The sequence below is a fragment of the Phalaenopsis equestris genome, unplaced genomic scaffold (assembly GCF_001263595.1).
Source record: "Phalaenopsis equestris unplaced genomic scaffold, ASM126359v1 Scaffold000436, whole genome shotgun sequence".
NCBI classification, from domain to species: domain Eukaryota; kingdom Viridiplantae; phylum Streptophyta; class Magnoliopsida; order Asparagales; family Orchidaceae; genus Phalaenopsis; species Phalaenopsis equestris.
Window position 1 is genome coordinate 970,983 of NW_018164877.1, and position 23,105 is coordinate 994,087.

Here is a 23,105-nt window from a genome sequence, read left to right on the forward strand (position 1 = left end):
ACTATAAAGATATTTGAATGCACTAAGGCTGAGGGATTGATGCCGGCTGGCGGGAGATTCGTCGATTGTTGGCCTTGCCTTAACTCGATCGATATTTTACTCAAAACGTAACAATCTATCAATCAACTTTAAGGTTGATCATCATCTAGTGAAAGATACATTTTAACATCCTTTCGATTGATTGATCTAAACGCCACATTTGTTAGAATTAATCATTCGATCGTTAAAAAAAATGCCCGACTAATCTCATATTTTTTATATACCGTGTTACATACATACATACATGTCTGAGAAGGCGATTGAGACTTGTTAAGGCTTAGCAAACCGTACCGCCATACACATCCCCCACCCGTGGAAACAATGTCCATCCTGCATGTGCTGAGCATGCATGGCTTTCAAAAAAAATATATTATTAGTGTAGTTTGTGGTCGGCTTATTAAAAAAGTTCATATTTCATCTTTCTTCGAGTATTGATACACTACTAACAAATTTTCATCATCTGACACAAATTTTTAGGCATAACACGAATCTCGAAATAATTTTTGAGCAAAAAACATTTAAAATTCAATTAAGTGTCATCAAGAGCTGCGATTCCAACGAACTTATAGTCAAACTAACCGATTTGATGAGACGGACCCAATAATATCAAAATTAGTTCAATCCGAGTCAAATCAAGCTCAAATCAAGTCATTAAGTCACTCTTTAAAGTTTTTCGGACATATTTAGAATGTCAAGAGAATGTCAAATATAGTGATTATATAGTCAAATCGAGTGTCTCGACAAGACAAATTCAACGAGCCCCTCTCAATTTTAACAGCATTAAGACACTCAAATGTCCGTCAACCAAAGTATGATCATAGAAATCTCTCCGGACCGTCTGATCAATATGATTCAAATTCCGACATTAATTGCACCCAAAACTTTATAAATAGATCCCCACACCTCTCATGAAGGGATGAGAGCTTGAAGCCTAAAGAAGAGCCTGAAGTTTTTAACTACGGGTCTTGCAACCTTGTAATCAAGGCGAGGCGAGACAGACTGATATTGGTCGCTTGCTAAGATTTTATTATCAACTACAAAGTAGCCAAAATAAACTCAAAGTCTTTGGCTCATAAGCATGTTTAATTGAGTCGGCATTCTGTATTTTTTGGTTGATGTCGTTTTAGTCGAAGCTTTTGCATGCAAGCATATATAAATATTTCTAACGCTTAATAACTTGTGACATTCTTCACTATGCATGTATGCAATCGTTATAACATTTCTTATCATTAATGTATCTATTTGTGTTTCATGGATTATGTATTAAAGTGTATGAACCCATGGCATGATAAAGTGTAGAAATCAATATTATCATTTCTTCCTATTTTATAGTCTGTCAAAGTTAGTTAAATAAAAGTATTTTATTTACCATCATGCATTCATGAATTATGTGTATTCTTAAAAATGTCTTCACAATATTCTATTAACGGTGTAATAAAGAAAAATAGATAAAATATAGTTTATTAATATTCTTTATTTTATTTATCATTTCAAACCACTTAAAAATAATTATAATCATTTCACATTTGTTTAAGAATGTATACAACCATTGCTATAAAACTAACAAAAGCGCATATACATCGATCTCTAATAATCATATATCACTGTGATATCACGTGTCTTGAAAATCAGGGCGTTGATAAATGCAGATAATATTGTCGAGTTTATCATGAAGAAATGCATTGGCATAATCACACTCCATTCTTATTGTAAAAAAGATTCAGGTCTTGCTCTCGCTCGTAGCCTTGACCTATAAGTTTATTGTCATATATAATTGAGCATGATTTTAAATGCCAACAATAGTTGAGAATATTATATTGCAATGAGCATTTATTGATTTTCAAATGAGTTAAAATATAATGACATGTATTATCTCCATTTCAAGTACTTAATAGTTTAATATATTGTTGAGATTTAAGATGAAAGGTGTAACTGCACTAGTTTACTGAGCAGCGTAGTGTCGCCTCCCAAAAGAGCTATTTGGGGGTGGTGGACAGCCCATGACTTAAATACAGTTTTTCGGTCTTACACCTAGCTGATGTAGGACTTTTTGTCTGTGACATTCTCCTCCATTCAATCACGTGACGCCCTCGTCACGGATTGACTCCACTGAGAGTTCCACTGGACCATGAAGAGTTCGCACACCTGACAGGCAGTAATTTATTTTGTTGTCAGTTGTCACATCCCAAAAGAGCTCTTAAGAGAGGTGAGCAACCCATGACTTAAATGCTGCTCTTCGGTCCTACACCTAGCTGATGTGGGACTTTTTGTCAGCAACAGCAGACACAATTAAATTAAAGAATTTAAGACAGATATAATATGCCTTGGAAGCAAGAAAGAGAGAGAGAACGGACCGGTTCAGACCAGAGCAAGTTTAGTCGGTTCAGCTACCAATTATACACGATTTAAAATTTATTTATATACTTGCCTCAACTGCTAATAATATTTTCATGCCATGAATACAAATTGCACTAAAATATATGTTATATCACATGGGACCGCTACTTATGGCAACACTGATGATTAACATAAAAATCAAATTAAACCATTGGCAATTGTGCCTAGTGTATAAATAGCCGTATTTTCATTGCCCGTTAAATCAGTCTTAATGATTTACATTTATATCATTTTCATAAGTATAATGATCACAACAACATGACATTATGAAGATATGAGTGTGTTGCCTAAATTTATTAAAAAAACCCCCCAAAATTTTCGCAAGAATTGGATTTTATTTTATTTTTGTATGAGCAATTAGAGTAGATGTAAGTATGTATAATTGGATGAGTTTTAATGGCATCGGGCAGCTGTTTTAATTCAATGAGTTTTTGTGAAAAGGTCGAGAAAAAATAAGAAAGATTTCGTATGGTTAAACTTTTAAACTTATTGGAACATAAATATAATATATAAACAACTAATATTGTATCTATTTTGTTGAAAATGAACAAATTTTCATCATTTGAAATGAATCTCAGAGGCATGACAGAATCTCGAGGCTGCTTTTCGAGCATGAGCCTCCGTCGATCGTCGTCGACCACTATCAACCGCCGTGAACAACCATCAATTTTCATCTAACGCCACTGTCACTGTAAACCACCACCGACTGTCGTCGACCACTGACTATCATGATCACCACCAATCACAGTTGACCACCACCGATCGGAAGCTGTCAGTCGACGTTGTAACTTAGAAAACCTAGTAACAATTTCCTATTTGTGGGACAAGGTGTCTCTGTAATCATCAACGTATAGTGAATTTTACATTTATGTCAGACCCCATTGTTTTTTTCTCTTTATATATTTTTCACTTAAAAAGTTATGATGTCAATACTGATTGTTTTCTTTTATTCGAGTATGTGTTGAATTCTCGTATAGTGCTAAGACGATAATCTATTACTCTACTGCTGCTAACGTTCTAGTACGCATCGATTTTAATAAAAAATTGTTGGATTTAAACAATAAACACATATCAAACCCTTATTATCATGTATAATCATACAGAGGGAATAAAGAGTAAAAAATGAGAGCGAGATATGAGTCAAGTGTAATGAATAGTGATCGATCATGTCAAACTCTTTTTTCATTCATAAAATGATTCTCATATATTGTTAAGAAAAGGTGCATTATGATGATATTACATTATCTTGTTTGCTTTAAAGAGGGCCGTATTGGATAATTTTTGTATTTTATATGAGTGAGTCCGTTGTAAGACTACATCTAACTTCGAGTCTGCAAGGTCGGCTCGGCCAGCTGAACTTAGTCGGCATTGATTGATCGATTCATTCAACCCAACTAATAATCCTTGTCTCTTAATGAGGAGCCTCTGGGTGTTCCTAGAATAGCTGGAGAGGCTACAAACCACATATTCCCTTGGGTCGGGTCTCCTATAGTGGTTGACTTGAATATCATTTTGTCTCCTTTCTCATTGATTGACTCGCTTTTGTATATTTCGTTCGTCTTTTGTATGTCTCGTGGTTCTATCAGCTTTGGTCTTACTGCCTGTTTGGGGCAGCTTAATGGGAGCGGTGTCGGTTTGAAAACGCCGCAATAGCGTTTGGATTTTGCATTCGCATGAGCGTTTTCTTACCGCAGATACGCTGTATTAGAGAAAATAGTCATACACTGCGAAGCGGACTTCCCTTCGTATTCTGCATTCAGTTCGTGCGTTATGGTGAAAAAGACACCACGTGCCCCTCTTCGGTCCCCCTCACCCTTGCCTTCTTCCTCGCGGTCGTTGAGAAATTTGGCAAAAATTTCACTCTTTGCTCTCCCGCTTCGTCGCCCTTCTAATGAAACCCTAGTTTCTCGTCTGATATGCACCATCGTTTTCGATCATTCTCTAATTTTGCTAGATCTTGTTCAACCCCTGACTTGTGCCTTGTTGCATCTTTGTTTGGATGCACCGTTGTTGGTTTTGGAGGTTATAGTAGTTTTTATAGAATTTTGGATGGGTGTTTTTGCTATATCTGAATTTTGGAGAGAGTTTTGTTTCAAATCTTTCAGAGCCTTCTCTGTTTTTGCTAGATCTGAAATGTGGATGTGGTTTTTGTTTCACTTGTGCTTTCGATCTCATGTTGAATGCAGTTTTTGTTTCACTTTTTTCTATATATGAGATTTGGATGAAAGTTTGGACATTACATATTTCGTTAAAATGGTTCTTATTGAATTTTGGATGGGTGTTTTTATAGAATTTCGTTAAAATGATTTCGTTAAAATGGTTTATCCTAAACATTAACATAGTTTGGGCATTACATTTTTTCGGCATTGCATTTTTCTGATTCTGAATTGTTGGATGGGTGTTTTTATGGAATTTGGGATGGGTCTAGTTTTTGTTTCACTGTTTTATAGATATTTTGATTCATTAAAATTGTTCTGGCATTAGATAGAAAATGTTGGATACAGTTTTTTGTTTCATTAAAAATGGTGCGGAGAAAAAAAAATAGATGCAAGTTCATTCGCAATGCAAATACTATTCGTTGTTTAGCAAATGATGGGAATACTATTCACCGTTTATGCCATTTACAGAGTTGTAAGCTTGAGATGCAATGTAACTTCATTTGCAATGTCGAAAAATAAAATTGTTTCTGTCTATCCACTGTTTCTGACCTGTGCCTCAATGCAAATACTATTCACTGTTTATAGCATCTGATTGGTATATTTTTATGGGGTTTTCAAGCTTCCTTTGATGTTGAGGGTAGAGAGGATAGAGAGGATATACACTGCAACACTGCATATATTTTAGAGCTACGAGTTGTATTGGTCTTTAGAGTTTCGGTTTGCAACACTCATTATTGTGATGATGATGACTGTCGATATGAGCATCATAGCTAATGGAAATGCATTATGGTAATTCAACAATTACTTCGATGGAATTGGATTCCACGACATGTATGAGAAGTTGCATATCAAATATAAGATGTCTATTGTTTAATTGCTACACATGTACTTTAGTTGTAGTGTTTTCCATTGAGAATCATAGCCATGTACTCTTACATAATTAGAAAATAAAACATGTTTGATGCCTTACTGTGGATTTTGAACCACATAATTCCTTTGTGTTATTTTTTTTTTTTTTTATGAGCAAATTTGGACACTGTTGTTGGTTCATTTGGAGAATGTTGGTTCATTTGTTGGTTCATTTTGTTGGTTCATTGTTGGACACTGTATCTTTCAACTTTTTCATCTCTGGTTGGTTAATTTGGAGAATTTTCTTATGTTTGTTGAGTTATAATATGAATTTATTTATGCAATATGCAATTTTTCATGTAGTTCCACAATGTCCAAGACAAATGAAGGTGGTCCCTCAGTGATGAGGTGGTCCCTCAGTCAGTGATGTGGGATAAGAAAGTTACAAATATTTTCTGCAACCTCTGCATCTCTGAGATTGAGATGGGGAATAGGCCAACCACCTATTTCAACAAGGAAGGTTGGCTGAATATAACTAGAATTTTTAAATAACTGGCTGTAAGGGATTATGACAAGACTGAAGTTTAAAAATAAATGAGATCAACTAAAGAAAAAGTGAAAAATTAGGAAGGAGTTGAAATGTGGATCCAAAGGGTTGGGCTAGGATCTAATCAAACGAACTATTGATGCTTCAGATGAATAGTGGGCCGAGAAATTAGAGGTAAAATTCTCATTATTTATGTGTGTACATGTATTTTCAATTAAAACAATTATCCCCCTAAACCCCCTCCTCATTTTAATGTTATAGGCAATGCCAACAACGAAAAAAATACAAGCAGAGCGGAATTGATCCGAATTTTGAAGATAAACTTGACATAATGTTCAGGATGGTTGTGGCAACAGGAAAGCATGCATTCAGTACTAGTGAGACGTGGTTTGCAGGAATACCCGATAATTTTTCATCAGAGTCGGTGGCAGTTGAAGATGAAATACACAGCGTTGACCAGAGGGAGATGATAGAATCAAGCTCACAGATGAAGAGGCCCAAGCTTGGAAGAAGAAAGAAAGAAAATTATACATTTGTGAAATTTTCATTTGACAGACTCATAGATGCTTTTGGAACACCACCGCTTGCTCCAATACCTGACAGCACTATTTTTGATTGTCTTCACACTTTGTCAACCATCTCTTAAGTAGTGCGTATAAGCACTTTCATGCAATATGTATGAAAAAACTTGAGGATCCAACACGTAGGCACATATTTATGACGCTGGAACCAGAGTTGCGAGTCGAATATTTACGTGTTATTGTGGATGATTGAGTTTTTATGTGTTTTCAATAAATGCATTATGCACTCTTCAAAGTTATGAACCCATATGTTATTTAGAGTTGTGTTTTATTTTAAAATGTATTTTTTACTTGATTCCTGAATGCATATTAGTAGAGCTCTACATTTTTTTTATTCTTACTAGTTGAGTGTTCTCATTATTTATTTCTCGCTCGCCGTATTGATTAATAATTGATGAACTAACTGAGATCTTTCTTCTTTTAGGATGGATTCACAACATGAACTTCGTAAGAGAATGACATGGATTGCAGCTATTGCCATAATACTGTTGAAGTATTACCGATTAAGCAGTGTTTGTATACCCCAAATGACCTCCAGCTTTGTTGGGGATAAATGGGTAGGAGAAATGCATTCTGGACATCTTCTGAAATGGGTAGGAGAAATGCATTCTGGACATCCTATTAGGTTCAGTAACATATTTCGAATGACAGTACTTATGGATCTCTTGCACTTGCATGAGTTATCCCTCAATCACGAACTCCAAGGTTCTTGGAGAACGACGAGAAGGGGGGTATTGGCTATAACATTATATATTCTGTGACATAATGAATCAATTAAGGGTGCTACAGAGAGATTTCAACATTCATCGAAGACAATAAGCCATTATTTTTCTAAAGACATACAAATACTTGTTAGCTTAGCCGCTAAAATCATCAGACCACATGATCCATCATTTGCTAATACTCCAAGAAAATTCGCAGTCGATCCCCGTTACATGCCTTACTTTAAGGTAACCATTCTTTTATTTACTTTCATAATAGCATATAAATATTATCTAACATTGTAAAACAGAACTGCATATGTGCAATTGACGGTACTCACGTTGATGCCCGAATACCCAGCTAGGACAATGTGGCTTACATTGGTCGAAGTGGTTCAACTACTCAAAATGTCATGACGGTGTGTGACTTCAACATGTGGTTCACATATGTTATGGCGGGCTAGGAAGGGAGTGCACATGATAGTCGAATTTTCGCCTATGCTACGAGGAATAGATCACAGGGTTTTCCTCATCTGCTTTCAGGTATTTTTTGATTTATAAAATTCAAAGTTATAGGTATTTATTGCAAACAACGATATCTTCCATAACAAGAAAATACTATCTGGTTGATGCTGGATACCCTATGTAGAAAGGGCTATCTGAAGCCATATCCAGACAGTAGGCATCATATTCCTGATTTTAAGTGAGCAAGTGGGACTATTCATGGTATGAAAGAAATGTTTAACAAACGCCACTCTTCTTTACGTGTGGTAATTGAAAGAACTTTTGGGGTTTGGAAGAAGAAATGAGTCATCCTACGTGATATGTCGCCATATCCATTTCAGAAGCATGTGCATATTGTGGTGGCAACAATGACACTTCATAACTTCATCCGACGACACTCTTCATGTTCAGATACAGACTTTAGTATGACTGATAACGAATAACTGACTGTCTATGAAGAACCATCAGAAATCATGATCGGGCCTTCAGTTCCCGATGATGATAATGAATTTAATGATTTTGAAGTTCATGACGCGGAGGGTGTGACTGAGATGACTGTTCTGAGGGAGTCTATAACAGATACTATATATGACAACTAATCCAACAAGTCTTTCTTTTCTTCTTATATATGTAGATAAAATTTTTATGTGTATTTTATTTTATTTTTTTGGATAAGTTCTGACATTCATTTTTTTTTTTTCACAGTTATACAAACATGACTTTCTAGGATATCTGTTACAAAGAGAGTTATTTTGAGTTATTGTAGACTACCAACTCCGTTCCTCATGTCGCGTGAGTCTTACAGCTTTGAGAGACAGTTCTACAGTTGTGTCAAGGGCGTTTCAACTCGTTGCAGTTTCTTCCGGCGGACTGATAGTCCCACATATCACATTGCCATCAGCCATGAGAATCCGATGTTTTTTCAGGTTGATAGTGCAGCTGAGGACAGACGTATCTAGAGTTTGAAATTAAATATTTTAATATTTCTCATTGTAGTTGTATTTGTCTTTCTCTTTTTTTATTTATTTCTTCTGATACTCACCAGAGTGTGAAAACTGTATGTCATCTTTTGAAACTGATTTGTGATGATAATATGCTTATGCATTATATGATTATGTACTACCAATAAGTTATTCTAAATAAGCCGTCCCAAACAGTTTTACCAGACATGGACAGAAATATCATTTACACAACTATAACACAAATAAGGTATTCTGAATAAGCTGTCCAAACAATAAGTTAGATTATTCTGATAATCTGCAACATATTATAAATAATCAACAATTGCCCCAAACAAACCCTTACTGTCTTGGCTCAGACAACTTCACTCGTTCATACATATAAGACTCAAGATCCTATATCACTGGAATTTCCTTCATGGTAGTCTTTCCTTACAAATCCTTACATTTAATTTTTAATATTAGTTTTTATAATATTTTAAGGTTATAAATAAAAATGTGTGTGTGTGAATGTGCAAAAAAAAAAAATTTTTTTCAAACATTTGACCCGAAGTTTCAACCTGCTCGTTCGTCGGCGGATGAGATCGGTCGTTCAACGTACATTGTTGAGGGCGCGACAGCTGTCGGTATGGACGGTGGATATGAGTTCATGACTGCCGGCAAGAAAAAAGAGGAAGAAGGCGGGGCCCACTCACCAGTAGCCAGAAGTCGACGCACCGCCGTGTGGTAGAAATTTTTAGTGCCGGAATCAGATCTGAGATTTGCTCGCTCGGCTCCGAGAGATCTGATCGAGTTTCTCCGCCGCTGAGGGTTTCATTGTTCGGCCGTGTGATTCATCTCCGACCAAAGATTCGTTCCTTTTTTTTGATGTCCATTGATTGATTGGCTGCTTTTCTGCGGAACATGGAGGAGCTGGAGTGAGCCGGCCGCCGTTCGGGACTCGAAAAACTTTGGATTTATCAGCCCATCACAAGCAGTTGAATAGTAGTTTTAATCGATTTTGGTTGTTATTGGAACTTGGAATTGAGGAGTTTAAAAGAAATTTCGTATTTTAGGAATTGATTTGATAGGTTTGGATGTTGGAGTGGGCGGCGGAGTATATAATCGGAGGGATTCGATAGTTTTGGCTCCTTGGGCTTGAGATTGGAAGGGGATTTGCTTCATATCATCGAGGACCGGGGTGTGTGAGTCTGCTAGGATGGTAAGCGGGCCACTTTTTCTCTGCAGAAGGCATTCATGGCCGGCGGAGGAGTATGTTAGCCGGTCTACGTTGCAGCAGGTGAGATTCTTTGATCACTCTGTTAATCTACTTGGCTTTATGGCGGTGAAGTGGCTGATCAGCGTTGTGCCTGTTATTTTGTCTCTTAAAAAGGTAGAAGGGGGTTTTACAGTTTTAATAATGGAGAATTAGAGGCCACATGTGATTATTTTGCTCTTTCAGCATCCTCTTTTGATTAAAGTTCTTGTTTTTTTTCCTCGGATTGTTTAGTGTTGCTTCGCAGAGCTGCTTCTTATCCTTTATGAAAAGGGTTAGTTTTGTTCCCATATTCTAGAAGAGTTAAGTTCTCGCTATATATAACTTTAGACGACCATGCTGTTATCGAACGGTAATTTGTAGTAATACTGGAATATTGGATCTTGGTTTGAGCTTTATCTTTTATGTTGAATCTGATCTCTATCTTTTCACACCTTTATTTTATTTTTGTGTTTTTGTTTTTGCTGTGATTCATAGCTGGACTTTGATGGTGGTGCCCCGCCGCGATTGGCATGGAGGAGGCGGTTGAATAGTCATGCTAACAAACTAAAGGAATTTAGTGTGACCTTTATAGAAGCAATGAAGATGGTTCAAACCTTTCTTTCAAATTAAACTCATTTTCTAGTTTTTTTTTTAATTGCATTTTGAACATATATTATTCTATTACTACAAACAGTATTTATTTATTTATTTATGGTTGGAATTCAGATGACACTTGGCCTTCGTCTTTGGTCATATGTCCGTGAAGAGGCTTCTCATGGAAGGGTAATGATTTAATTTATGCTGTTTTGGTTAGATTTTTAGTTGATAATATTGATATCCGATAGACCAATTTATGTTTCTTTTGGTCTCCATGGCCACTGACGTTTGTTTTTGAAACTATCTCAAATTTTAACTGCACTTGATGCTTGATGAAGTCTTAAAATTTTACAGAAAGCTCCGATAGATCCGTTCACGAGGGAAAGTTGCAAACCATCAGCTTCCCAAGGAGTTCCTCTTGGAGGGATGGGGTATGTAATTTGAGGCAGCTGCCTAAGATCAAGCAATTTAGTCCCACATGAACTTTTTACCTTTATGCAGGAGTGGAAGCATATCACGGGGTTTTAGAGGGGAGTTTAAGCATTGGCAGATTCTTCCTGGTTTATGTGACATGTCACCGATCATGGCAAATCAGTTTTCTGTAATTCCTTAACCTTATATAGTTATAAAATACCTTTTTTTCCCCTATATTTGTACTGTATATTAACAATATGCAGCCATTGTTTATTCTGTTGTACTTAAACTGTAAATTTGCATCCTTTGTTTTGTTCAATGGCAGATGAATTGGAAAATCTTATTTTCTCTATATTCTGAACACTGTTAAATTTTCTTGTTATATGGCAACTTTTCACCATTTTAGTTATCAGAGATTTTCTTCATTAGTTTTTTCCAGGCATGCACCGAAAGCAATCTAGCAATGTTCCCTTTCGTTCCTTAATTCATAGGGGCTTCACTTTATTTCTCATAGTAAGCACATAGTCATAAAATATTATATTTGTTAAATGCACTGATAGTGATGCAGGGCTTTATAGTTGTTTTCATGTATTTAGAATTTACTTGATGGTATTTTAATTTTCTTATGTATTTTCTTGAACCTTTATCTTGATTGATATAAGACTTTTTTGATTTATTTTGTGTGATTTTTGTGTTTTTGCCCCACGTAGTGGGATTAAGGCTTTGTTGTTGTTGTTGTTGTTGATTTTTGTGTTTTAGGCGTTGTGTGATGTACTTACATAATGATTTAAATGATTCATGTCATGATTTTTGCGACAAAAATTTTATGCTGGTTGTCCACTTTTCGCATCCGGCGCTTGCGACCCGACAATGACAATGTTGAATATTGGCCTTTAAAAGAGAAGCATGAAAATGTTGTTGAGATGAGAATGCTTACGTGAATGAGTGGCTTGACACTCAGAGAAAAAAATACAAAATGAGTGTATCCGTGAAAGGGTTGGTGTAGCTCCAGTGGCAATTAAGATTAGATAGAGTCATCTTAGATGGTTTGGTCACATTAAACATCGACTATCCGATGATCCGATTGGAAGAGTAGATGCTTTAGGTTCAACTTATGTTAAGAAAGGTAGAGGAGATAGATCTTGAAAGACTTGGACATGTTGTATAAAAAATGATTATAATTTATTATAATTAAATGACAATATGACACTCAATAGGATACAGTGGAGAAGAAGGATTCGTTTAGCGAACCCACTCAATTGGACACAATGGAGAAAAAGGATTGGTGTAGCCTACCCTACTCAGTGGGATAAAGGATTGTTGTTGTTGTTAATGTAGACATTGTGTGATGTATTGTGCTATTTTATGATGAGCTGTATGAACTGGTGTGTTGAGCTATGTTAATCCTTCCATCGCTTAATCAAGCCCAAATTTGTCCTTTTTTGACTTTTTTACCACCCATTGACCACCATCACGAAAGTTGACCTCTGCATTTCCATTTTGACTTGTCAAGTCATTTTTGACTCAATAACATATCATCTTTATCACCATGGCATCCCTCTCTTCTCTCTCCTTGTATTAAAAATGACGTCATTAAGAAGTTTTGTAAATACCTTGAAATAATGAAACCAAGCATTGGAGCCATCTTGAAAACCTTTGAAAACTCACATGAATTCTTCAGTAGCCCTCTCCATTTCTCCTCCTTGCCTTCCCCATGTTATTAACACCCCTCTTTCTCTCTTTGGCTGTGGATACCTCTTACTTGATTTTATAAACAATGTGGTCTTTTACTGCAGTTGTTGGCTATAAGATTAAGTGAAAGGTTGCCTCTTAAGTTTTATACTCTTTTTGTGTGTTTACCGCCCAAAGTAAAAAAATTAATTGTGATTGATAAATCACGTCCTTTAGAGAAGGATTTTTGAGGATGGAAGGAGAGCCCTGTGATGATGGATTATTCACAATGGTTGATTTCAACTTATCTTCACTCCATCATTGGTTGCCATTACATATTTGATCATCTATAGCTTTCATATTTCCTTTGCTTTTGTAGTATTGGATATTTAGGTTGGTCAACATAATTAGCTTTATTATACTTACATATTTATCATCATTCACATGGAAGTAATTTAGCATTTGTTCGTATAACCGTCATAGTTTCACCTTCTCATTTAGTTTATATTTATCCTAGAGTAGTTTATGATATTCCTACATTTTTTCTGATCAGAGCAAGTCAGTTCCTTAAGAGATTCTTGTTGCATGCTGATGATACTTTCTAAATTAGATTATGTTGGTAGATTAGTTGCTTTATCTTATGATTCCATTAGCTAAACCAAGTAAAAATACTTTTGATCATCGCTTCATTAGGTTCATTATTAACTTACACAACTGTATTTTCATATTCATTGCATTTGCATATTATCCGAAGATAAATGTCTGCATGTGTCAGCTTTTTTATATTTTCCATGGCAACACCTTTATTTTGGCTATATATGTTTCATTTTGTGCCAATATCTTATTAAACTTTGATCAGTTTGAAGAGCTCCCTAACATTCTTGTTGGGTGCCTATCTACTTGGCTAGTGTTTTCTTGTTGTTTTAAAGGATTTTTTGTATTGGAAAATAGCTTTTTACAATCAATTTTTCTAGTGTGTGATAACTGTAATAAAGTTGCTACCCGCCTTAAAAAAAATGTTTATAATACTCACAATAGCTTTAAAAAAATTGCTTTATCTGCAACAATTTTACAAAATGTCTTTATAATTGGACTATTTTTTTGTCTTTAGTCTTGTGTGATATCTTGTATATTTATCATTGTTGTATGAACTTGAGTAATAAGCTAGCCTAAACCATACATTCTTTTGCCTGCCCATGATAAACCAACCTATATTTACTCTTTTTAATCTCTCATTGATCAATATCACCAAAGTTGACTTTTATGTTGTCTTTTTGATTTTCTAGCCATTTTTTGATTCACCACCTCATCATTCTTATCACCATGATTGCTCCCTCTCTCTCCTTGCTTCTGCATCAAAAGTGGCACCATTAAAAACTTTGAATATACTTTGAAAAAACTTTTAAATAATGAATTCATGTATTGAAATCACCTTGAAATCCTTGGAAACCCACATGAACTCTTCAAATTCCCCTTCCATTACTCCTCCCCATTTCAATACCATGAACACCCCTTATTATTCTTTCTTTGGCTAGGGCTATCAATAATTTGCCTTTCATGACAATCCGAGACGGACTTGACTTGAAAAATCTGGGTTTTGATTGACCCGAGCAACTTCAGGGTCTGGCTTGGCTTTAAGAGTCTTGCACGATTAAATTTTCAAGTGGGTTATCGAGTTGAACTGCAAACGCAAAATTGATCGACTAACCTGAGATTGATTTGAATTTGACTTGAAACCCCGTGATTGCTGCGAATTTTTGACCTAAAATGCACGTACAAACTGGCCACTCATGTTCAAGTCAGTTAGATTGCAGGCGGTTTGGGTTTTGATTAAGGTTTTTGACTAGTTTAATGAATGGGTCCGTCTCTTAGAGAAGGGCTTTAAGAAACAAGGAGATCTTTTCAATGACAAATTGTTCTTATGTGTTGGCTTGAATCATCTCTGCTTCAGCACGGGTTGCCTTAAATTCATCCATGCTATATCATCTGTAGTTCTTACCTTCTTTGCTTCTTAAGCGTTGGATGTGTTGGGTGGTTAACATAACTGGAACTTAAATCATCTCTTAATATTTTATTTCTGCTTCATAGTAGTTGTTTGTATATCATAATATGCTCATAATTGATTTAATTAATTGTTTGTGCAATTGGTATACTTGCCTTTGCATTTATTTTGCATTCGTTTACAAGAGTTTAAACTCATCATGCATTAGTTTACACTTTCCTTACATTGAATATTTTGCATTTATTAGTTTAATTTTCTTGTGATATTTGAGCTGCTACATCTGCTAAATAAATGCCTACAAGTGAATTTTTCTCTTGCGAACTTTTATTTACATCCAATTTCCCTCTATTTTTATGCATATTCAATGTATGGCCTAGGTGATATTATCTAAAGAAAAGGAATATCTTTCAAAAGACAAATTCTTGAAAAGTAAATTATTAAAATAATCCTTGGACTTTTTAGATGTATCATTTTTAGTCCCATGTTATTTCAGTTCTCTTATTTAATCCTCTAATTCGCCAAATCTTAACCAATTTGTCTACTAATGATTTTGCCTTTTTTTGGGATAGAAAGCTTTTCATGAGAACATTTTGGATTTCTTAGAAATAATATTGATACTTAATTCTAGCTCAAACTAATGATATTATCCTAAACGTTCATAATCTTCTCATGTAAAGCTCTTCACGAATATACTTTCAAATTAACTTAACTTTGATGAGTTGAGGGACTAAATTGAATATTTGAAAAAAAATTGGTACTAAAATAAACACGCCAAAAATTTTACGGGCCATCTTGATCATTTATTATTTTCATAATGTTTGTTGGGATCTTTTCTAGAAACTTAGTGCTGATATTTTACATTCTGAAGCTGTATAAATAAATGTTTTTTTTTTACTTTTTCACTTTGTTTAACATTTAAATATAATAGTGCCTCATGCGTGCAATGTAATTATGATATGTATGAGTTTTCTGTGGCTAATGGTGCATGCTTGTTATAAGATGTAACTTCATTCTCTTTTCACTGTATGATGGAGATTATTGTATGATGCTCTTAGTTATTATCATGTTATTGTTTGCCAAAAATAGACGGGGAATATGCTTTATTCCTGGTTTTTGATTGACTTGTTCTATTGTTTTTCCTTCTTTCCAACAGATTTTTATTTCTAGAGATGGAGGGAACAAAAAATTCTCATCCGTCTTAGCCCCCGGCCATCATGAAGGGATAAAGTAAGAGCAATTTTCACGAGCTTTTGTAATTCATTTGCTCATTTGTTCATGGTTCTTAAAGTTTTAAATGATTTTAGATAAATTGCATCTATAGTATTTCCGTTATTAGAGGAAACATGTTTTTTCTGATACCATAATATACCCTTTGGATTCTAATGCATGCCCTGGATATGCCATGAGAGCAGAAGTTTGTTTTTAGCTACTCATTTTTGAGTTTTTTCGGGGTTTGTAATATTTTTTTTGGGAAATATACGCACATACCACAATTTTTTTGTATCTACATATCTAGCACCTAAAATTTGATATTTATATTTATTGCACTTTGGTATTAAAGTTTATGCTTGCCCTGGATATGACATGAGAGCAGAAGTTTGTTTTTAGTTGTCCATTTTAAAGTTTTTTCAGGGTTTGTAATATTTTTCTGGGTAAATATACATACATACCGCACAATTTTTATATATTTACATATCTAACACCAAAAAATTGATATTTATACTTATAGCATATTTGTATTAAAGTTTAAGCATGAAATGTGTATTTCACTCTTAAAAAGTTACAAATGGTGGTATTTTGATGTAATGTCAAATATTTAAATGACATGTATGTACATATGAAAGTTTTGGTGTTAGATATGTAAATATATAAGATTTGTGTGGTATGTAAGTAAATTCCCCAACTTTGTTTAACATATATAGTGTAACTGTAACCAACTGTAGCTTTTGACAGGATTTGATGGTGCCGGAGGAAGTTATGGAAAATGTCTGTGGTTGCAATTCGCAAAGCGTCAATATTTTATCTACCCTTTTTTATATTTTGAAAGCAGAAAGCATATTTGATACACTAATTGATATGTTATCTACGCAAATTTATGTTCTCATCGTCAAATCCTTTTTTATATACTAAACCTATTAATTGATACACTATCTAAGCAAATTTATACTCTCATGCACTCTTCATGTGGAACTCTTTCAATATCTTACTGTGAAATAGTTGAATTAGACTCTTTTTTTTCTTTGTTTTTATTTTTTTATCATGCTTTTAGTCATTTTGAATTACATTCCATTCATTTTTTTTATTTACTGTAGGAAAGTTGGGGATCAAGGAATTTCATCATGGGATTGGGACCTTAGTGGTCAGCATTCTACATATCATGCTTTGTTTCCTAGGGCATGGACCGTTTATGACGGTAGGTTGAGTTTCACTTTTGAAATTTGTGTAAGGTGGAAGTTTGCTTATGTAATTTTCATTTTAATTTTACACAGGTGAACCAGATCCAGACCTCAAAATTTCATGCCGCCAAATATCGCCATTCATACCTCACGATTATAGGGAAAGTAGTCTTCCTGCATGTGTATTTGTATATACTGTGAGTCCATGCAGCATATTCTCATATACTATCTTTACCATAGATCTTTCCTTGCCACTTTCTTTTAAATTGTTATTTTCCATAATCTGGAGTATTAGACAAAACTTAACGCATTTATATTTAGTTTCAGATTGTTATTTATGAAATTTCTTGTATTTGAACTTATGGACTATACTCGACTTTATACCTGATGTTTTATGTAAAAAATTAAACTTTTTTACGAAATAGCTGATGTTGATTTATGAAAAGTGTAATTTGAAATTTAGCTTCTAATATTAGTATTTGAATACTGTATCGGCAAGTTGTTTGAACTCAAAAGGAGAAACTGTGTTAATCCTAGAGAAAATAAACTGAAGAACATGACCATATTGTGTTGATGGAGCCTGTGGATACGAGAAATTAAACATAAAATGTATTCGTTGGTCGTTACTGTGAGCATAGAAATTTGATTAAATGGCCGGAACATTAGCACATTGTAGGGCGTTAATTAGCTGCTTGTGCTTGTGATTGATGCATAGATTAAATGATTTGAAAAATTGAATATGCAAAATAAAATAAGAAGGGACAAATTGATGTTTTGCATAATTGCACGTGATATGTTAGATGAAAGGAAACTGAAGCATTTTGTTTTTCTTGATAAGTACAATTATATTTGTAAGTGTTAAAGAATTCTGCAATTTTCTTATTTATTTCAGGGTAGTATTTGAATAAAGAATATTTCTCGAGTTATTTAATTTATGAACTTCGTTAGTGGCGCTCCCTGCCCGCACGGTTTTAATGAATTGTGGACAGGGAACTCACCTCTTTTGTTCCAGTTGTTAATGTTTCAATCAGTACATTAAGAGCCCCTCCTTGGAATCATTTTGTTGGAGTGATTTCTATTTTTAATCCTGAGATGGATTCTATTATGGATTCAAATTTTGTAACTAATGAGGAGGATAGTTTTGTGTGTTTGGGTGGCCTCGTAATTTTGAATTATTTTTTGTTAAAATGATGAACATGTATCCTTTGTTCATATAGGCGATGTAGTGGAGAAAACAACCCCTCACTTGAAGTGCCTGAAATGACAATTTAATACAAGTTATTTTGATAGCTTGCCTAGAATGAACATATGTTCATCCTCTAAAGTTTCTTCTGTAGGTCAAATGTAAAGCATAATAGAGGTGGATACAACTCTGTTGGTTAAATCTCGCAAACACCTATTATGGTACTCTTTCCACTAGGGTAGATGAGTGATAAAACCAATAATTTGAACTTTCTGAACTATTCATATAGATAATTTTTAAATCATAGGGATCTACATATTAACACAAATCAATAGATTAGAAATAATAACAAAATATTCTATTAATTTTGTTACGCTCGTAACAAACATAAGAGGACTGGTCCATCCTGGATTGGTCGAACACCACCCCACCGGCCTGCTCTTTCAAGGATGGAGTTAGAGGAAAGTTTTCAAATGTTGTGGGGGATTCTATTAAGGGGAATAACGTAGGGTATGATTTCGGGATTTAGTGCCAAGATTGAAGAACAAGACAATTGACAACCTTATCGGCACCATTGATCCTACATTGGGAAGCCTTGAGACAGAAGAGCGAAAGGGATGAGGAGCTGAGGAAGATAACATTCGAGTTATTATAGGATTTGAACAATCACCTAGGATATGCATTGATGGGACAACAATTGCTCCACCTGGGGCAATTCGTGCAACCCAAGTCGTCGGAGTATATTCCTAAATTATTACAAGAGTTTCATGACAATACCATCAGGGGACACTCATGGGTGCAGAAGACCTAAAGTCTTCCGACAACAGAGCTGTATTTGGTCGGGATACACAAAAACATGGAGGATATGATGGCGAAATGTGATGTGTGCCAGCGATACAAGTACTTGACCTCGACACCAGGAAGGTTACTGCAACCATTAGCATTACTGAGGAAGGTTTGGAAGGAAGATAGATTTTATCGAGTGGTTGCCTCGATTATAAGGGTTCACTGTGATCATGGTGGTCATGCATCGCCTGAGTATGCACATTTCATTCCCTTACGAAATCCCTACATTGCGGTCTAAGCCGTAGCAGTGCTTATCTGGGAAGTGGTCCTTTTGCATGGGGTGCCATAATCGATTGTGTTGAATAGGGACCTCAACCACTTTTGGAAGGAGTTATTCAGGTTGCAAGGGATAACCCTTAAAAGAAGCACCACATATCATCAACAGACTGATAGACAGACGAAGGTGGCGTCGAGACATAACTGCGCTGTTTTATATCCAACACAAAGAAGCTATGGGCTAAGTAAATTGCATGGGCGTGGCGTCGAGACATAACTGCGTTGTTTTATATCCGATACAATGAAGCTATGGGCTAAGTAAGTTGCATGGGCCGAATTTTGGTATAATATTTCGTACCACACAACAACACATACAACACTGGTATCCAATAAGATATTATATTTGCGAGATTTCCATTTGATACATTATGAGCATAGTACCACACTGGTATCCAACATCGATCAACACTTGGAGGATAGGGATATGATATTAGCAGAGCTCAATGAGCATTTATTGAGAGCTCAACAAATCATGAAAAGGAAGGTGGACGAACACAGGAGAGAGGTACAATTTGAATCAGGAGATTGGTCTACTTGAAACTGAGATTCTACCGACAGAAGACAATGGGAGAAGCGAAAAACTGTCACCACGATACTTTGGGCCCTATGATGTGATGACACACATCGGGGCAGTAGCCTAATGTTTGAAGTTACCACCATCGTCTGCACTACACTTGGTCTTCCATGTATCATAGTTGTGATTAGAGATCACACACCATCGTCTACACTGCCGCCGACACTGATGGAGGACTTGGAAGTGATTTTGGAGTTGCTAGAGATTGAAGGAATGCGCCGGAGAGTGGGGGAGAAAATGAGGTATTAGTTAAGTAGAAATGACTACCAGACTATGAAGTAACATGGAAGCCTTACGAGGTGATTCACAAGCAGTTTCCATCCTTCCAATTTGAAGACAATGTATGTCTTTGGGAGGGGAGTATTTTTATGCCCGTAACAGGCGTAAGAGGATTGGTCCCTTCTGGACCGGTCGAACACCACCCAACTGACTCACTCTTTCAATAGACGAGCTGGTCTTCGTCGAGTGAAGAGGCCGGGTGGCCTATTACCGCAACAAAAGAGAGGGGGAGTAAGTGGGGTCCACTAGGGCCATTATCACATACTTAAGGAGGAGAAATTGAGGGAGTTTGGAGGGAAATTTTGGGGGGGGGGGGGGGGGTGTGGGGGGGGGGGGGGGGGATTCTACTAAGGGGAATAACCTAGGGTTGCTTTCTTTATGCATATTTTTGTTTGGCTGTTGTTTTTTTTCTACGTCTGGTGTTCTTAGCGACGTCTAGGGTTGGGAGAGACGATCTACCTCTCGAAAAGTAGATCAACCTCATATCTTGCTTGTTTTCTTTCGATTTTATAAGAGCAACCTTTGTTTTGTTTCTTTGACATATCTATTATTGTTTCGTTGTGTTTTGTTCGCTGATTTTGGTATCGAGGCGTACCAAATTTCTAATAGACATCAATGTTCATTTGCATCAAACTTTCATTACATGCATATCTTCAAGTGCTATAATTTTATTTAAAAAAATTTTGCTTCAAAATATTAGTTAGTCGATTCAAACCTTGATCCTCGCTTAGGCACCATTTTGTATTTTCTTTTATCTAAAATAGTAGCTAGAGTAATATCTGATGAACTTAAAAACTCAGCTTGATAAATAATTATAAAATATGATTCAAATATTCTATATATTGAACTAATATGATGTGGTAATCATGGTTTTTATATGAGAATTAAAATAAAATATAAACTAGTCTAGTGCTTTGCTTGTAATCATTATAAAGTGCGCTTTTCTAAATAATAAGTTACATAATAGTATGTAAGATAATTGTATTGAATAAAATTAAAAGTGATGTTTAAATTTCAATCATAATATGCACTTATGCTAGTCAAACTTACAGGTGCCAATATAAGAGAATTTATTTCTTATGATATTCAATTATTTCTTGACATGAGTTATCTTTTTTTATTCTTATAATATGTCATGTATGTCTAGGTTAATTGATCATCATAATATAGTGAACTTGTATCAAATCAAAACTATATATCATAAATTTCAAAATTCAATCCAAGGGCTATATATTAAAAACCTTTTTGTCTCTGTAAGGGATCACCATTATCACCTATCCATGCGAGTCATTATTAACATATTAACTTGAGTACCTGTTTGCTTTCGTAATGAGTCACGTTTGTCACCCTCTTTGTACATGTTATCTTTTACATGCTATTGTGAACCTCTCCACTTAATATGACTTCTCTTAAGCTCATTGATTTTTTATCAAACATTTAAATATATGTATGTAATTTATTTTTTAAGCAGACTAATTATTTTTTGCATCAATAATTATTTTATGTGCATGCTATTCTACTTTGGAAATTCAATATTTTAATAAAATGCTACCATAAGTTTACTACAAACTTATGCAGTTTATAATTTAAAATGATGTGAAATTATTTAATCACAAATTGCAGGACGTAAATGTGCATTTTATATTATGAAAAAGTTTCTACATGCTGCCTTACAAATTAGTTTAACTTATAAATTATATACAAGAGACTAAGCAATTTTTGTTGTCCAACTAGCTACTAACTATAGGACGTACCTCGTTGCAACAGCCACCTCAAAACCTTGTCTTTTTTTTACAATCTAAAATTTAGATTTCTCAATTTACAAGTTTTCCTAAATTACAACTCAAATTTGAATCAGAATAATCTCAAAATAAAGCTTTGCCTCAAAATACACTCTAATACAAATCTTAAAGCCTATCAACTTTAATCTATAGTTGTCGAATAGGAGACATTACCAAAAACTTCTTTGATTTAATCTTTATTATCATAATATCTACATGCCACTTAACCCTTTCTCTCTCTTGTTAAATGGTTGTCAATGCATTAAAAATTCTTTATTTCTAACTTGAGATTCTTGAAATGTTTTCTATCACAATAAATGGCTTGCATTTTCCCTTTTTTTTTTAGGAATCAGAACATGTTCTAACTTTGTGCATACTACACTATTTCTTATTTGATTTACTAACGTTCGTTTCTGCTTTTGTAGCTGGTAAATACTGGGAGGGAAAGGGCGAAGGTCAGCCTGCTCATGACTTGGACGGTAAATGAAGAAATAGCATCATATGCTATATTTAATAAGATATTCAGCATCCGAACTTTATATATCGAGATATCGACCTCCCAATACACATTCACCTACCAAATCATAAATTTTTTTCATGTTTAATTGGTTTAGCCTTATCTTATTTTATATTTTATTTAATAAGATTTTCAGTATACTTACTTACATTATCTAGATGTTGACTTCCTAGAATGGCACACATTGATCTACCAATGCTGCCATATTTTCATGCTTAGTTTAGTATTATCATAGAATATCATAAAACTTCCAAGTGTCATCATTTGAAATTTTGTTTTTAGATCAATTTAATTTGATAGATAAAATACAAATTCAACGGTACAAACTTTTTAAGTAGTTAGAAATCTGAGCAGTTAGTTGTGCATATGTTGGAATAGAGATTAAGGAAAACAAAATAATCGATGTAAATGTTATTTAAAATTTAAAGAAGTATTAAAAATAAATATAAACATCAAAAAATGATTTGTTTTAAAATATTATATAGCTTTCAAAGTTGGAATGTTTATGATTAAGTCAATATTTAAAAGTGCACAATTGGGTATTGACGTGTTTTTTTGTTTGTGAGGTGAGGCCCAAATCTTAATGTGTTTTGAGG

General features: G+C 34.7%; 1 protein-coding gene across 1 annotated transcript in view; it reads left to right on the forward strand.

The window, feature by feature from the left end:
* Nucleotides 1-9,424: 9,424 nt before the first annotated feature.
* LOC110027703 (non-lysosomal glucosylceramidase) overlaps nt 9,425-23,105 on the forward strand; it is a 39,469-nt gene continuing 25,788 nt past the window's right edge. Inside the window, exons 1-9 of the mRNA XM_020729224.1 lie at nt 9,425-10,015; nt 10,469-10,579; nt 10,700-10,756; nt 10,925-11,001; nt 11,072-11,171; nt 15,811-15,884; nt 16,970-17,070; nt 17,147-17,250; nt 22,418-22,471. Of these exons, the coding sequence (XP_020584883.1) occupies nt 9,935-10,015; nt 10,469-10,579; nt 10,700-10,756; nt 10,925-11,001; nt 11,072-11,171; nt 15,811-15,884; nt 16,970-17,070; nt 17,147-17,250; nt 22,418-22,471 (759 nt within the window). The 5' untranslated portion in view covers nt 9,425-9,934. The remainder of the gene's footprint in view (nt 10,016-10,468; nt 10,580-10,699; nt 10,757-10,924; nt 11,002-11,071; nt 11,172-15,810; nt 15,885-16,969; nt 17,071-17,146; nt 17,251-22,417; nt 22,472-23,105) is intronic.